We start from the raw sequence: 14260 nt of genomic DNA, 5'->3' as shown, positions 1-14260 counted from the left end.
TCGACAACGATGGCGTCCCTTCTCGTGGTGCGCCCCCGCGCGAGCGCTGCGGCGGCGCGTGGTGCGCTAGGCGTGCGTGCGAACTCGAGCGTGCCAGAGAAGCGCCGCAGCCGTGCATCGCTGCTGCGCCGCAACCTTGCGCCGCTCTCGCCGCCGACGCCGCCGCCGTCCGAAAAGGCCTACTCGCCGCTGACGGTCGCGCTGGTGAAGGGCACCGGCAAGCTGCTTGGCTACAACTTTGTGCGCAGCAAGGCCATCAAGGTCACTGGTGACCTGTACGACCGCGCCGCGCAGCGTGCGCAGGCCGAGGCGCACTTTTGGTACAAAGAGTGCGCGCTCCCTCCCTCGTTCCAGACCTGGTTCCAGCTGACAAACCTGCACATCTTTCTCCTGCTGAGCCGCTTCCGTGCGCTGGAGAAGGAGGAGGCGCGTGAGTACTCGCAGGAGCTCATCAACCACTTTTTCATCGACACCGAGTCGCGCATGCGCGAGCGCTTTGGCGTGCAGACCTCGCGCCTGGTCAAGGGCTACATGAAGGACTTGCACCTGCAGCACCGCGGCTCAATGATCGCCTACGACGAGGGCCTCGCGACAGACGACGTGCGCCTCTCGGGCGCGATCTGGCGAAACGTTTGGGGCGGCGGCTGGGGCGTCATTGGCGGCGTGAAGCGCAAGACGCCCCTCGACAAGACCAAGAAGGGCGAGGACCCGAGCCCAGAGGGCACGCCGGTACTTGCATTCGACAAAGAGACCGGCACGCTCGAGGAGCCCGCTGAGGTCGACGAGGACCGCGCGGCGCGCGCCGAGATCCTCTTTCCGCAGCACCTCGAGCGCGTGACGCGCTGGCTGCGCCGCGAGCTCTACCGCCTCGGCCACCTGCCGGACGACGTGGTGCTCGACGGCGACGTGCACGCGCTGCGCACCGTGCCGGTGCCCGACATGCCGACCATGTCGACGCCCGCCGACGCCGAGGCGGCGCAGGGCGCGGCGGCGGGCCAGGAGTCGCCGGTCGTCTCGGCCTATACGCGTATTTAGCTAGGGGGTACAGAAAGCGTGTCACGCCCGAGTTTCGGCGATGTGAGGATCGACGAAGAGGCCGACGTCGGCGACGTCGCCTGCGACGTGAGCGGCGTCGGCAGCGGCAGCGGCCCCTGCGTCGCGGTGGGGTTTCCAATGATGTAGCGCAGGATATCCGACAGACACAAGAGGCCGACGAGGCGCCCTTTCGGGCGCGTGGGCGGCTCGCCAAAGTCGGTCGTGTCCGAGTCGCGGCGGTCCGCGGGGTCTTCGAGCGGCGTGGCGAGCGCCGCCGGCTCTGCCTCGGGGTCCAGCACCAGCATGCGGTGCACGCGGCGCTTCTTGAGCATTGCAAAGATATCGGCCAGCGAGTCGTCCGACGTGCAGCACGCGACGCCGAGGTAGTCCGCCGGTCGCCGCTCGAGCGCCTGCTTGATGGTCAGGTCGAGCTGGTAGTACGCGCCGGTGCGCACGAGCGTGATGACGTCCACCGACTCGTACAGATCGACCACGTCGCCGGCCTCGTCGAGAATCGGCACCGCACTGATCCCTTTTTGCGAAAAGATGTGCACGATATCCGACACGGGCGTGTCCAGTGTCGCGGTCTGCAGCGGCCAGTAGGGGCCGGCATCCGCGGGGGGCTCCTTGCCCATTTTCAAGCGCGCGAGCGGCGTGCGTTTCCGGCGCTGCTGGAGATGGTTGTGGGTGTAGGTGCCAATGCCCAGCGACCCAATGCTCGCACGCAAACCCGCCGTCTCGCGGCAGTTCATCGCGATGAACTTGAGCAGGCGGTACTGCGTAAGAACGCTCACCACCGTCTCCACGCCGAGGTCCTCGTCGTAGTCCAGCAACGGGATACGGCGGGCGTGTGTCCGGACGAGCACCTCGCCCGCCTCGGCGAGCGAGCGCAGGGGACCAATCCACAGCAGCGGCGGCGGCGGGACATTGAGCGTCTGCTCGATCTCGCGCAGGCGCTCGAGACGCAGCGTCTCCACGTCGAGGCTCGCCGAGTCATAGTTGGTCGCGGTGTGGTAGTAGTATTGGATGAGATGGATGATATCGTTCACAGTGATCATGCCAGAGAATCCGGGGCGGCCATCCGCACGGCTGCTGTAATTCTCGTTCGAGGGGCGGCGCGCCGGCGCCCCTTCGTCGTCCGACAGCGTTGAGCGCCAAAGGGGGGCGGACACGACGCCGGCCTGGCACATGACATCGAGCGCCGACTTGATCGTCAGCTTCGTATCCAGTACGACCAGCCGGAACGAGACAGGCAGCACGTCGTAGCTGCTGCGCGTGCGCAAAAAGTGCCGGATCGCGTGGAGTGCATGGAGGTGATGATCTTTCATTTGCGCAAGGCGCTTGTCGAAACGGCGTGCAGACGCCGTATGCGTAGTAGTTTCGGACACGATGCTTAATTCTGCATCGCTCTCTGCACGCGCGCCCGGCGCGGGGGACCCGGGCGACAACGTGGCCATCGCGTCGCAAGGGAGAGAGGCGACCCGTCGATCGCGCCTTGGCCACGTGGGTAAGTGGAGGGGCGCCACGGCGATCACCACGCAAAAGCGCCGGCGGGGGCGGCGGGGGCGGCGGAGGAGGCACGCTGGCTGCGCGGCCAGCGCGGCCAGCGCGTGCACCTTTCAACCGCTCGCATCGATCATAGTGCATCGGCATATCTCATAGTGTGCTACATGCTACTCGTCCAGCAGTCCTTGGACCTTGTTCCAGTACGCCTTGGCGTCGCTGCTGCCCTTTTCAAAGCGCTCGGCGGCCTCCTCCTTGGTGAGCCACGCAAACTCGACGCCCTTCTTGGCGAGCGGCTCGCCTGCAAGCACGTGCGCGCGGAGGATGTAGGTCTTGGGTGCGCCCTGCACGACGGCAATCGGCAGCTTGCTCACGAGCCACAGGTCCATGGTATCTCCCAGTTTCTCCGTCACGGCCTCGGTCGCCGTGCCGTGCAGTGTGTCGTCGAGTGTGCGCTCGGTCGGCAGCGCCTTGGCAGGCAGGCGCCACTCGTCCTTCTTGTCCGAGACAAACAGGTAGAGTGTCCGGTCGAGTGCGCGCTCCAAGCTGCGCACATTCTTTTGTGCATCGGCGTCGGTCGTGCGCGGAAGCGTCGCGTAGAGCTCCGCGTCCGAGTCGTTCTGTGCGTTTTTCCGCGACTCGTGCGCGCCGCGCGTCTCTGTCTCCACCTCCCACGTCTTTTGCAGCTGCGTATAGTACTCGTCAAACCGCGACTCTGCCGCCGATCCCTTCTTGAAGTACATGTCGCGCGGGAACGGCTGCATGAGCGTGTGCGACAGGGCCGTGTTGAAGCGGTAGTACTCGCGCTCAAACGACGTCAGCTCGCGCTGGAGCACGGGCGCGCGCGTCACCAGCAAGGCCGAGCTCAGAGGTGCTGCACCCGCCTTGACATCGGTACTCGCCGCGCGCTTCGCGCTCGCCGCGGCAGCCTGCGCTTGCGCACGCACGCCTCGGAGCATGGTAGAAGGCTTCTTCTCTGTCACGTGGAGCCACGTGGGTTGGTACCTGCACGGGCGGGTCGGGTCGCTCCGCAGCGCCATCATGCCGGAAGCGAAGCAGGAGAAGCGCGGCGAGCGCGCGGTCGCTACGTCGCCGTTGCTGCCTCTCGAGAACACCTGGATGGAAGATACGGCGGAGAAGTTGCAGGCCCGGCAGACGGCGTGGGAGGGATACCACCGCGCCGAGTTGATTAGCGCCGAGGAGCTCCAGATGCTCCGCGACGCGGAGCACGCCGAGCGCGAGGATAAGATGGAGATTGTCATCGAGAAGGGCGCAGAGTACGCTGCTCTCTACACCAAGCTCCTGGGCAAGCTCAGCCGCGCGGATACCATTCAGCAGGTCGTGCTGCTTGCCGACGACCTCGTGCAGGCGGCGCCCGATCACCTCGACTGGTTCCTCTCGCTGGACCAGAACGATGCGCCGCAGCTCTACCAGTCGCTGTTCAAGTACGTTGCTGTGCTAACGCAGACTTTTCGATGTGCAGGACGCATTCGTCTCGCTCAAGGCGGCGCAGCTCCTCGCCGTCTTTCTCACGACGCAGCAGGCGTCGCGCGATTACGACGCGCCGCCAAAGGACGCGCTCCTAAAGCTGCTCGAGTTTATCGACAAGCAGCTCAAGGCCGTTGCGAACGGCAGCGGTGACGACGGCTCCGAGGGCAACGCCGCGCCGATTTCCCTCGCGATCCTCGGCGAGATCCTGCGCCAGGCGCCTTTCCGCGCCACGGTCTGGGCGCAGGCTTCCGAGGCGAAGGACGGCAACCTGTCGCTCGTCGCGACGCTTGTGAATCTGGTCCAGACCACATCGGGCGCGCCGGGCAGCGGCTCGTCGACGCCGCGCGAAGCCGGCGGCAAGCCCCAGCTGCAGTACCAGGCGCTCTTTGCGCTCTGGATCCTCACGTTTGATAAGCAGGCCGCGTCGGGCATCGACGCGCACTTTGGCCTTGCCTCTGCGCTTGCCAGCGCCGCGCAGGCCGCGCTCAAGCACAAGATCGTGCGCCTGATTGTGGGTATTTGGCGCAACATGCTCGCTGCCGACGACGAGAACGCGTCGCGCCTGCTCGGCGCCAAGGTGCTGCCGCTGTGCCAGACGCTCGAGGAGCGCAACTACTCCGACCAGGAGCTGACGGACGACCTGAAGTATGTGTCGTCCGCGCTCAGCAAGCGCCTGGACGAGATGAACTCGTACGAAGAGTACATTTCCGAGCTTCACAGCAAGCACCTCACCTTTGACAACCCGGTGCACACGCTCGAGGACTTTTGGAAAGAGAACGCAGAGAAGCTGGTCGAGCACGACGGCAAGGAGCTCAAGGAGCTCGTCGCGCTCGTCAAGCCCGAGGCACATTCGGACGCGACGACGCTCGCCGTCGCGTGCTCGGACCTCGGCAAGTTTGTGCACTTTTACGATGGCGGCCGGCGCCGCGTCGTCGCGCTCGGCGGCAAGGATGCGATCATGGGCCTTGTCGACCACGACGACTCGCAGGTAAAGCACTATGCGCTACAGACGCTCGCGCGTCTCGTGTCCACTAGCTGGCGATAGATGGAAAGTGGGATTGTGAATCATCGGGCGCCCGATCGCCTATCCTCCACCTACACTGCGTCGATCCTTCGTGGATGGCCGACGAAGCGGGGGCGGAGACGGCGCGGCGGCACCTGTCGCTCGCCGTCGCGGACGACTCGGTAGAGCCGGACTATGGCACGCGCGATGGGCCAAAGGACTCACGTTCTGGCGTGAGCCGCATCGACTCGGCGGCCGGTGCATTTGCACGGACCCTGGTCAGCTCGCTCTCGTTCATGTTCCAGCGCCCGATCCGCTTATTTCGGCCAGTGCAGTGTACGTAGCAGTGCTAACGCAGTCTCGTCCTTCTCTTTGGTAGAGCTGCTCGCGCGGCGCGAGGGGAAAAAGCTGGGGGTGCCGTACTTGCGCCGTCTGATTCGGCACGAGAAGCCCGTGCTTCTTTTGTCGCTGGTCGCCCCGCCGCTCTGTAAGTCAAGCGACTGATGCAGTGGCAAACGTCGCGATTGGATTCACCCTCTTTCAGACGTACACGCTCACCGAGGACCTCCTCCTACGCCGCAGGCACGCGGAAGACGAAAACGTCAAGACAGGCACTTTTACGCCGATGCTCATTGTCGCCGTTGCAGGCGCCGCGGCGGGCGCCGCGCAGTGCATCATCGCGGCACCGCTGGACAATATGCGCCTTGTGCTGCAGCGCCTGCTCGTGCGCGACGTCAGCAAGGGCACCACGATCCCGGCCATCATCCGGCACCCGCTCGGGACCTGGCGCACGATCCTCCAGGCGGCCATCCTCCCGTTCCTCCCGGAACGCTGGTACCACCGCCTGATTTTGCGCATGACGACACCCACCGTCGCGCGCGAGCCCAAGACGTCGACCGTCTTTCGACACCTGCCGCACCACCTGCGCCTCTTGTCGCGGCGCGTGCACGGCATCAGCTTGATGCTCTCGCTGCTGCGTGACTCGGCCGGCTTCTCGTGCTTCTTTGTGTCGTTCGAGTGTGCGCGCCGCATCGCATTCCACGCATCGCTCGCGGTAGACAATATCGTGCGCACGCTGCGCCGCGCAGGGCCGGGAGCCTTGGCTCGGCCCAAGGACACCGAGGAGCACGGCACGGTGCACCTCGACTTTTCGTTCAACGCAAGCCGTACAGTGTACGGGCGCTTCACCGCTGCACTGATCCTTGTGTGCGGCGGCGCGATCGGCGCGCTGCTCTACGAACTCGTCAGCCGCCCGATCGAGTACATCCGCATGGTCCTGTGGTACGGCCTGCACGTCCCTCAGCGCCCACGCTCGCGCGCGGCGTCGGCAATGGGCGAGCCAGCGAAGATGCGCGTGCCGCCGCACCGCCAGGCGTCGGTCGCCTACACCGTGCGCCCGGTCCGCACCATGTACCCCGTGCCCCGCGTCTCCCATACCCAGTCGGTGCGCCGCCTGCGCCCGCTCCGCCGCCGCGTGCGCCTGCCGCACCTGCTGAACAGCGCGCGGGAGAACGTCGTCGCGGCCTCCGCACCGCATACGCCGCGCGCCACGCCGCGTGCGCCGCGCGAAGTGCGCGCGATGCGCGCGCGATTCAAGGCGCGCACGAAACGCTACTCACAGAGCACGATCGAGAAGCTGTTCAGGTACGCGCGCCTCACGGCGCCGCCGGGCTCGCGCGCGACGGGGCTGCGCCTGCTCGCTCAGACCTACTTCCTGCGGCCGTTTGTCTACCCCGAGCTGTGCAAGTCGTCTGCGCCGCGGCCGTGGGGCGCCGCGCCTCCCGCGCTGCCGCCGCCGCCGACGTCGCTGCTGAGCGCGATGCGGCCCGAGCCGGGCTCGCTGGGCGCGCGCCTCGTGCGTGCGGTGCGATCGTATGGCCCGCGCGCGACGCGCGTCGCGGCGCCGCTCGGCTACCTGCTGAATCGCGTACGTATCTCTACTCACGCAGCTCGCCTCGCCGTACGGCTGCGCTTTCCTTGTATTCGCCTGGATGGGAGGCGACCTCGGCTAGAGCGTCCGCGCCGCGTCGTAGACGCCTTTCACGACGGGGAATCGCAGAGAGCGTGCCTCGCCACGCGCCACGGCCTCGGACTCTTGAAAGTCTGGGTAAGTGGGGCCACGTACATGCAACCGTCACAGTCTTGCCGCGCAGCGCGTCGGGGTGCTGTGCGTACCGCAGCCGCTCCTCGGCAGAAAAGCCCGAGCCGACCGAGACGGGGACGCCTTCATGATCGATCACAATGTCTGCATTAGCGCAATCACGTACGCGATACGGCTTCGTACACGGCATACTTCCCGTTGATCGGGAGACGCATCGAGGCCAGGACGACGTCCTGGACGACGTACTCGGCCTCTTGCGTCGGACGCAGTTTGAGTAGCGACTGCGTCCGCCGCCCTTCGTAGCCAATGTCTTCACGCAGCATGAGTCCTTCCCACTGCGCATGCGCCGCACGGTCGACGAGCGCATCGAGCGACGCGGCGTCGCGCACGCGCCACTGTTCCAGGCGCCGCAGGCACGTCGCGGGGCGCTCGGCGAGACTCCATGCGACGAGCGCTTCGAGCGATGCATAGCGCTCGGAAAAAGGGGGGGCGGTGCCTCTTTCCAGCGCCGTGCGCCAGCACACAAACGCCTCGAGGGGCATGCAATCGAAAGGAAAGTAGATGATCGGCGTCGTGCTGGGCGTCTGCCGCCGGACGACCGAGAGAGTATGCGCAAAGTCCTCGACATAGGACGTCGTACGCCCGTCGTCGCCGGCGGGCTGCAGTGCACACAGTTCGCCGTCAAGCACAAGGTGGGCACGCCCGTTCGCATCGGGGGCGCCCGCCAGGCGCGCAAGGCGGGGATACGCGCCCAGGTCCTCGGCTAGCTGCGCACGGAACGGCGCCAAGGCCTCGAGCGGCCGCCCACTGCGGGAGAGCGTATAGACGTCGGTGATACGCTTGGATTTGGCGTTTATCGAAACGACCGTTACGCATCGCACGCCGTCCACCTTGCGCGAGGCGTACCATGCCGAGCGCTGCATGCGCTTCACGACCTTGGCCGGCGAGCCTATATGTGCAAGTGCCATTTCCATCGGGAAGGAGGACACGTTTCCGGAAGAATTCAACGCCGCCAAGAAGCGCTGCACCGCTCCTTGCGATTCGTCCGCATGCATCACAGAGCGTAGCGTCGCCTGCGAAATGCCTGCTTGGAGATTCCGGTCGAGGCACCGAAAGAAGATGTCCAGGACGGTGAGCGACGTCGACGTCGGCGCACGCTGCGTCTCTTTATCGTGATGCGCCATTATCCCGTGCCTCTTGAGGAATGCACAGATCAAGTCCTTGGCGTCGTGGCCGGACACGGTCCGTGCAGCGAGCTGGTCCAGCAGACCCTCGAGCGTGGGCGGGACGGGGACAGAAAGCGTCTGCGCCTTGTCCTCCCGCATCATGTACTTTCTCAGTGCACCCGACGTTACGTGGAACCGCATCGTGCGCAAATACAGCCTGGGTCAGTCCTTCTCGACGTACCGCTCGAGAATCGGGGCGAGATCGGCAAACGACGCGAGGATGGCGCGTTTTTCGCCTACGCCGTTCGTGCGCGATACTTGCTGTACAAGGCTCTGCAGCCTCTCGAGTTGTCTTAGCGGCTTTGCCGCGCGCGTCGCTAGCGTACGCGCCCACACCATGCCGCGGCGCAGCGGTGCCCCCTGCGCCGTCCAGGCCATCGTGTGGAGTGATCCACCTCCACTTCTTTTATCATGGAAGAAAGTCGGGTGTACGTCCTGCACTTTGCGCAGTCGCACACTGACTTTCGGCTGCCCGAGTTTGAGGCATCGGCGACATACCTCGGCATCCCCTTTGAGTATGTTCCGACGCCCTCGCGCTTTGGCCCGTACGACGGCGTGGACGTGCGCCGCCCCTTTATCCTGTGCCGCCTGCCCTCGGACGACGCCGCGCGCGAGCTGCTGCGGCGGTGCTCGTGCCTGCGTGCCGTCTGGGAGCTGTGGGTGTGTGCGGATACCTACGAAGAGCTGCACGCGCGCAACCGCGAGCTGAAGCCGTGGCTGCCCTACTCGTCGCCCGACATTTCGTGGAAGGCGCTCATGCAAGGCTTCAACGCCGCGATCCCCGATGCGCGCCGCATTGCGCTCATCGAGGCGTTTGGGTACATGGACCTCGCCGGGCCGACGCGCCTCAAAAAGTCGGACCTTACGTGGGGCGTCATTGAAGAGTACGCGCGCGCGCTCGATGCCGGCAGCGAGCCGCATCCCCAGGGCGACCAGGACCCCCGGCTGGTGCAGCTCTTTTTCGGGCGCAAGATCAAGGACCGCAGTGGGTGCATGCCTGCGCGCGACCTGATCGACGAGCTCAGTCTCAAAAAGCGCCAGTACATTGGCAATACGAGTATGGAGAGCGAGATGAGTGTCGTGATGGCCAACATGGCGCTCGCGGGCCCGTCCAAGTTTGTGTACGACCCATTTGCAGGTACCGGCTCAATGCTCTATGCGTGCTCGATGCTCGGTGCGTTCTCGTTCGGCAGCGACATTGATGGGCGCATGCTGCGTGGCCGCCAGGACAAGGACGGCGCGCGCGGCGTCGCGCTCAGCGCGCGGCAGTACGGCCTCACGGGCCGCATCCTCGACACCGGAGTCTTTGACATGACCAATGCGCCGTGGCGCCTGCCGTTCCGCAACGGCGGCGGCGGCGGCCTATTTGACGCAATCGTCACGGACCGTACGTACACCCCTACCCCCTGACCCAGCCCCCTACGGAGTACGCGCCGGCGCCAAGCGCCTCGGGCGGCGCAACGTCGAGCACCAGCGCGACGAGCCCTACCTCATGGCCGACGGCACGCCGTCGCACGTCTTGCCCGACTACCTGCCCCCTACGAAACCCTACCACCTGTCGGAGCTGCTTACAGACCTGCTCGAATACTCATCTGCGCTCCTCAAGCCCGGCGGACGCCTCGTGTTCTGGCTGCCGACGATGAGCGAGGACGAGGTCGCGACGACGATTCCCGAGCACGCGCACTTTGCGCTCGTCGCGCACAGCCTGCAGGACTTTGGCAAGTGGGGCCGCCGCCTGATTACCATGCAGAAGCGCGACGACGCCGGCCCCACGGCCTTTCGTGCGCCGCCAGACGCCGCCAAGGGCCGCGTCCGCGCCAGCGACGACCCCGCCGAGTTCCGCAACCGCGTACGTACCTCCACTTACCCAGTTTTACGCGCCCGCGTCGTCGAAGGAATCACGTGTTTGACGCGTTGCGTTGCACCATGGCCGTGTCAAGTGTAGGTGATTAGGCTCATGTAGGATGTCGACACGCAGCAGCCGACGTACTTTGAGCGCGAGCGCGAGCGGTTGCTGGCCGAGATTACAAGCGTATGTCGCGCGTCTCATGCAGAGTCTCGAAACCGTGATCGGCAACACCAACGCGGCGAACCGCAAGATGGAGGAGCACATCTCGGTCGGCAAGGGCTTCGAGTCCATCGCCGAGCTCTGGGGAAAGTTTTCTACGCTCATGACGCAGGCCGGCGTGCCGAACCCCGAGACGCGGAGGGCGGAGGAGGAGCAAGATACCAGTACTATGTAGCTAGACATGATGCATCGACGACACCGACGACAACAGCACCCCCTTCTTGCGGCGCTGCTTGCCGGGCCCCTGCACCGGCACCGACTCGGTGCTCGGGCCGGGCTGCGGCAGCGTGCCAGAGACCTCGTTCAGCGACGGGAATGCGCTCGAGTTCAGCGGAGGCGCCGCCGGTGCGCCCCACGAGCGCGGCGGCGGCGGACGCGCGGCGTGGCCGAGCAGCTGGCGCTTTTCGGCCTGGCGCTGAGCGACGCCCGCGTTGGTCGGCAGGCTCGGGAACTGGCTCTCGCCGAGCGACGCACGCGGCGCGCCACGCGCGCGGCGCCGACACCGAGAACGGCGTCGGGCGCACAGGCGCGGTTTGTGCGCGGGGCTGCGGCGCGCTCCACGGCGTGGCGGACGCGGTCTGGCCGCGGCGCGTGGCGCTGGAGGTATGCGCAGCCGAGCCGGGGACTCTCGACGCGTTGCTCGCGCCGAGTTGGGGAAAGTGCGTCTGGCTGCGCACGCTCGGTGCGTTCGACGCGGCGCGCGCCACATTCTCCCACACGCGGTTGTTGCCGGAGGCGGCGTTCTTCAGCTGGCGCACGGCGCCGCCGTGCGACTCCATCGGCGTCGGGAAGCGGTTCTGCTTCCCCTTGATGTCGGCCCAAGCGTCGAGGAGCTCCTTGCGCTTCTCGCCGTTCTGCACAATCTCGGCGAGGCTCTGGATGACGAGGTCGGTAGTGCCGACGTCGAACGAGTGCGTGCCCTCGCCGGTGATGTTCATCACCGTCTTCAGCAGATCGTGCACGCTCAGCTCCGAGGCGCGGTAGGCCTGCAGCGCGCTGCGGCACGCCGTGAGCTTGATCTGCGAGTCGTTCAGCACCGTAAGGACAGTCGACCAGTACTTTTCCGACTGCTGCTGCTCCGGGCGCGCCTCGGGCTCGGTGAGCGCGTGGCCGAACTGCGCGCGGCGCGACGAGCTCGGCGCGGGGTCCTCGGTCTGGATCGAGACGCCTTCTCTGCCTTTCTTGCGGCGGCGCGACGAGCTCGGCTCGGGCTGCTCGCTCTCGTACAGAAAGTTGGCGTCGACGCGGAGCGCGTCGCGCTTCTCGCGGCTCGAGAGCGTCTTGCCGTGCTCCTGCACCTGGTGCACCTGGAACTCCATCTGGTTCTCAAATACAACAAACTTTTGCTCGAGGCACTCGCGCGCAGGGCACAGGTAGTGCTCCTTCTGGAAGTGCTGCTCGAGCATGCGATAGTCCTTGTAGTAGCGCCAGCGCTCCTCTTCGCTGCGGCCCTTGCAGATGTGGCACTGCTCGTGGCGGTCACGCATGTGCACCCACAGCTCGTCGTCACTGTAAAAGTGCTGCCGGCAGTACTCGCAGTACCGATGCTCCGCCGAAAGGTGCTCCTGGAGTGACGCGGCGGTGTACACCGCGTGCTCGTGCGAAAAAATCTTCTTGTGCTTGATGCAGAGGTCGCACAGCAGGCGCGAGTGGTCGCGCTTGACGTGCGTCTTGAGGTCCGACCAGCCGGCGCTCATCACCTCGCATCGCTCGATCGGACAGTTGAAACGCAGGAGTGCGATGGTGTTGTCATAGTCCTGCTTGCGCTCAAAACTAATCGAAAGCTTCTCGTCAGCATACGGCAGCTGATCAGGCGTAAACTCGCCATAGCCGCGCGTGGCATTCGGCGTAAAGATGACGCTGGTCGCCTCGCCTTTGCAAAACGTGCAGTCGCGCTTCTTCCACAGCGCACGCAGCCGCATCGAACAAATATGGCAAATGCGGTGGTTGCAGGGAGGGACCGAGTACAGTGCGATGGGCTCGGCACAGATAAAGCAAATCTCGGCGTCCTCGTCGGGAGTGGCCAGCGGCGCAACGGTCGGCGTCGCGCGCACCGCAGGCGCCACCGTGTCGTGTGCCGCTTCAGAAGGGCCTTTGGCACCTTCGCCGCCACGGCCCCCGCCACGGCCGCCCCCGCGGCCCCCGCGCCCGCGCCCACGGCCACGGCCACGGCCAGGGCCAGGCGCTCCTTGCGCTCCGTCGGCTACCATAAGAGCGTTCCACTAAGGGTATCAGGTGTCACGTGGTAAAGAGCGGCCGCAGGCGCGGCTCGCTGTGGAGTGCGCCGAGCGCCTGCGTCAGCCAGTCGACGTACCGTAGTCAATATAGGATCCGCAGCGAGGAGCGCGGTGCACAGCGCGTGCAGCGCATCCTTGAGCGATGCCACGGAAGCCGCCGCATTGGCATCTAACGAGAGCTCGGAAAGGCGCACATAGCACCGCGCCGATGCACAGACCAGCTGCTCGCTCCATGCCGCGAGGCCGGGCAGCTGCGCAGGGAGCCGCAGCGTCGCGACCGTCTGCTGCTCACGGTCGGCCTGCGCTGCAAGGTGCGTGAGCGTGCATGCGCTACGTACGCACGCCTCGACGCTCGCGACAAGCACCGCGCCGGCCGTCGCCCAGTCCGGCGCGTCGATCACCTCTTGCTCGCCTTGCTCGCCTTCGGTGATCTCAGTGACCACCTCGGAAAGGCCGCGGCGGGGGGGGCACGCAAGCGACTCGCACCCGGCAAAGGCCTGCGACAGCCACCCAGTCGCCCAGTCCATATACGCGTTCCAGAACCGCAGCACGGGCGTGCCGAGGTCCGTGCACAGAACAAGGGCCCACCGCGCCGCCGTGCCGGCCAGCGCCTGCTGCAGGCGCGCCGAGCCGAGTGCAGTGCCGGGTGATGCACGCTGCGCGGGTGCCGAGGCCGAGGGTGGGGCACAGTACGATAGCGCGGCGAGCACGCCTTCGGAAAAGAGGCGTGCATGCGCGTCAAACGCGTCGGCTGTCGCGTCCACGTCGGGGTACAATATCGTCGCGAGGCCGCGGCGTGCGCGGATCGCGGCACTAAGCAGCGGTGCGCCGTATTCGGCGTCGGTCATATGGTGCAGCGCACTGGTGAGCGCGTCGCCCAGCAGCGCCGCGAGGCCAGTGCGGTGCAAGAGCGAGGCTGGGACGCTCGCTGGTGCCTGGGGGTCCAATAGGTTGCCTGCGACGCACGCGCCGAGCAGCTTCGCACGCGCGCCAGGCGCGTCGAGGAGCACCATGATCGGGGGAACAAGGTGCGGCCACAGTCGCTCCCACGCGCCGGCATCGGTGCGGCCGAGCGTAGCGACGCACCATGCGAGCACATTCGGCGCGCCGCGTGCGGGGTGGCCACCGACGATCTGCGCATCATCCCATGTCTCGACGTCATCGTCCCAAACCGGATGCCGTGCGCCTGGGACGGCACGTCCACTCGCCTGGACACGCGCGCGCTCGGCAGCCTTGCGAAAGATGGGCCGGATGTACGTCTCGAGGACGTGTGCGACGACGTCTTCGCACGCCGGGATGCGCTCGAGAAGGACTGCGTTAGAACTTTGACGTACTCCGAGCCTCGTGCGCTGCCTCGCGTGTGCACCACGCATCGTGTACCGGCGGAGCAAGGACCGCGTCGAGGTCCATGCTGCGCGTCGCCGCGTCGGTCGCCGGGACGAAGCGCGCCGCAGCGATCGCCATATCCGCAAGCTCGGCAGTGCTCGCCTCGTCAAGACCCGCGGCGAGCGCCGCAAGCGCCGCTGGCGTCGTCCCGTCGATCGCCCGCGCCGCCTCCTGCAGCGCCATCGTCTTCTCCGTCACCTCCACACGCCT

At 66.3% G+C, this 14260-nt stretch overlaps 9 protein-coding genes across 9 annotated transcripts; 4 read left to right on the top strand and 5 right to left on the bottom strand.

The window, feature by feature from the left end:
- Window positions 1-9: 9 nt before the first annotated feature.
- On the top strand, window positions 10-1035 carry cbp3 (beta-ketoacyl-[acyl-carrier-protein] synthase II; the record flags this gene model as incomplete). Its single annotated transcript, XM_060265000.1, has 1 exon — window positions 10-1035. The coding sequence occupies one exon, from the start codon at window positions 10-12 to the stop codon at window positions 1033-1035; it is 1026 nt and encodes a 341-aa protein (XP_060120983.1).
- A 21-nt stretch (window positions 1036-1056) lies between these two features.
- On the bottom strand, window positions 1057-2492 carry SNF4 (AMP-activated serine/threonine-protein kinase regulatory subunit; the record flags this gene model as incomplete). Its single annotated transcript, XM_060264999.1, has 2 exons — window positions 1057-1151; window positions 1202-2492. The coding sequence occupies 2 exons, from the start codon at window positions 2490-2492 to the stop codon at window positions 1057-1059; spliced, it is 1386 nt and encodes a 461-aa protein (XP_060120982.1).
- Window positions 2493-2708: 216 nt separating this feature from the next.
- MJAP1_001032 (uncharacterized protein) lies at window positions 2709-3497 on the bottom strand (the record flags this gene model as incomplete). The annotated part of the gene is made up of 1 exon (XM_060264998.1): window positions 2709-3497. The coding sequence occupies one exon, from the start codon at window positions 3495-3497 to the stop codon at window positions 2709-2711; it is 789 nt and encodes a 262-aa protein (XP_060120981.1).
- Window positions 3498-3579: 82 nt separating this feature from the next.
- VMA13 (H(+)-transporting V1 sector ATPase subunit H) lies at window positions 3580-5074 on the top strand (the record flags this gene model as incomplete). The annotated part of the gene is made up of 2 exons (XM_060264997.1): window positions 3580-3983; window positions 4006-5074. The coding sequence occupies 2 exons, from the start codon at window positions 3580-3582 to the stop codon at window positions 5072-5074; spliced, it is 1473 nt and encodes a 490-aa protein (XP_060120980.1).
- A 74-nt stretch (window positions 5075-5148) lies between these two features.
- Window positions 5149-7044, top strand: MJAP1_001030 (uncharacterized protein; the record flags this gene model as incomplete). Its single annotated transcript, XM_060264996.1, has 3 exons — window positions 5149-5368; window positions 5542-6959; window positions 6982-7044. 3 exons carry the CDS (start codon window positions 5149-5151, stop codon window positions 7042-7044), a joined length of 1701 nt encoding a protein of 566 aa, XP_060120979.1.
- A 28-nt stretch (window positions 7045-7072) lies between these two features.
- Window positions 7073-8737, bottom strand: MJAP1_001029 (uncharacterized protein; the record flags this gene model as incomplete). Its single annotated transcript, XM_060264995.1, has 5 exons — window positions 7073-7100; window positions 7126-7135; window positions 7158-7277; window positions 7300-8516; window positions 8541-8737. The coding sequence occupies 5 exons, from the start codon at window positions 8735-8737 to the stop codon at window positions 7073-7075; spliced, it is 1572 nt and encodes a 523-aa protein (XP_060120978.1).
- Window positions 8738-8770: 33 nt separating this feature from the next.
- Window positions 8771-10602, top strand: MJAP1_001028 (tRNA (guanine(10)-N(2))-methyltransferase; the record flags this gene model as incomplete). Its single annotated transcript, XM_060264994.1, has 4 exons — window positions 8771-9746; window positions 9775-10208; window positions 10323-10391; window positions 10414-10602. 4 exons carry the CDS (start codon window positions 8771-8773, stop codon window positions 10600-10602), a joined length of 1668 nt encoding a protein of 555 aa, XP_060120977.1.
- On the bottom strand, window positions 10603-12637 carry MJAP1_001027 (RING-type E3 ubiquitin transferase; the record flags this gene model as incomplete). Its single annotated transcript, XM_060264993.1, is given in 2 exon segments — window positions 10603-10882; window positions 10902-12637. 2 exon segments carry the CDS (start codon window positions 12635-12637, stop codon window positions 10603-10605), a joined length of 2016 nt encoding a protein of 671 aa, XP_060120976.1.
- Window positions 12638-12665: 28 nt separating this feature from the next.
- Window positions 12666-14233, bottom strand: MJAP1_001026 (uncharacterized protein; the record flags this gene model as incomplete). The annotated part of the gene is made up of 3 exons (XM_060264992.1): window positions 12666-12719; window positions 12742-13976; window positions 13999-14233. The coding sequence occupies 3 exons, from the start codon at window positions 14231-14233 to the stop codon at window positions 12666-12668; spliced, it is 1524 nt and encodes a 507-aa protein (XP_060120975.1).
- Window positions 14234-14260: the final 27 nt, after the last annotated feature.

This window comes from Malassezia japonica, chromosome 1 (assembly GCF_029542785.1).
Source record: "Malassezia japonica chromosome 1, complete sequence".
Lineage (NCBI taxonomy): Eukaryota > Fungi > Basidiomycota > Malasseziomycetes > Malasseziales > Malasseziaceae > Malassezia > Malassezia japonica.
This window is presented reverse-complemented; position numbering and strand designations above follow the sequence as displayed.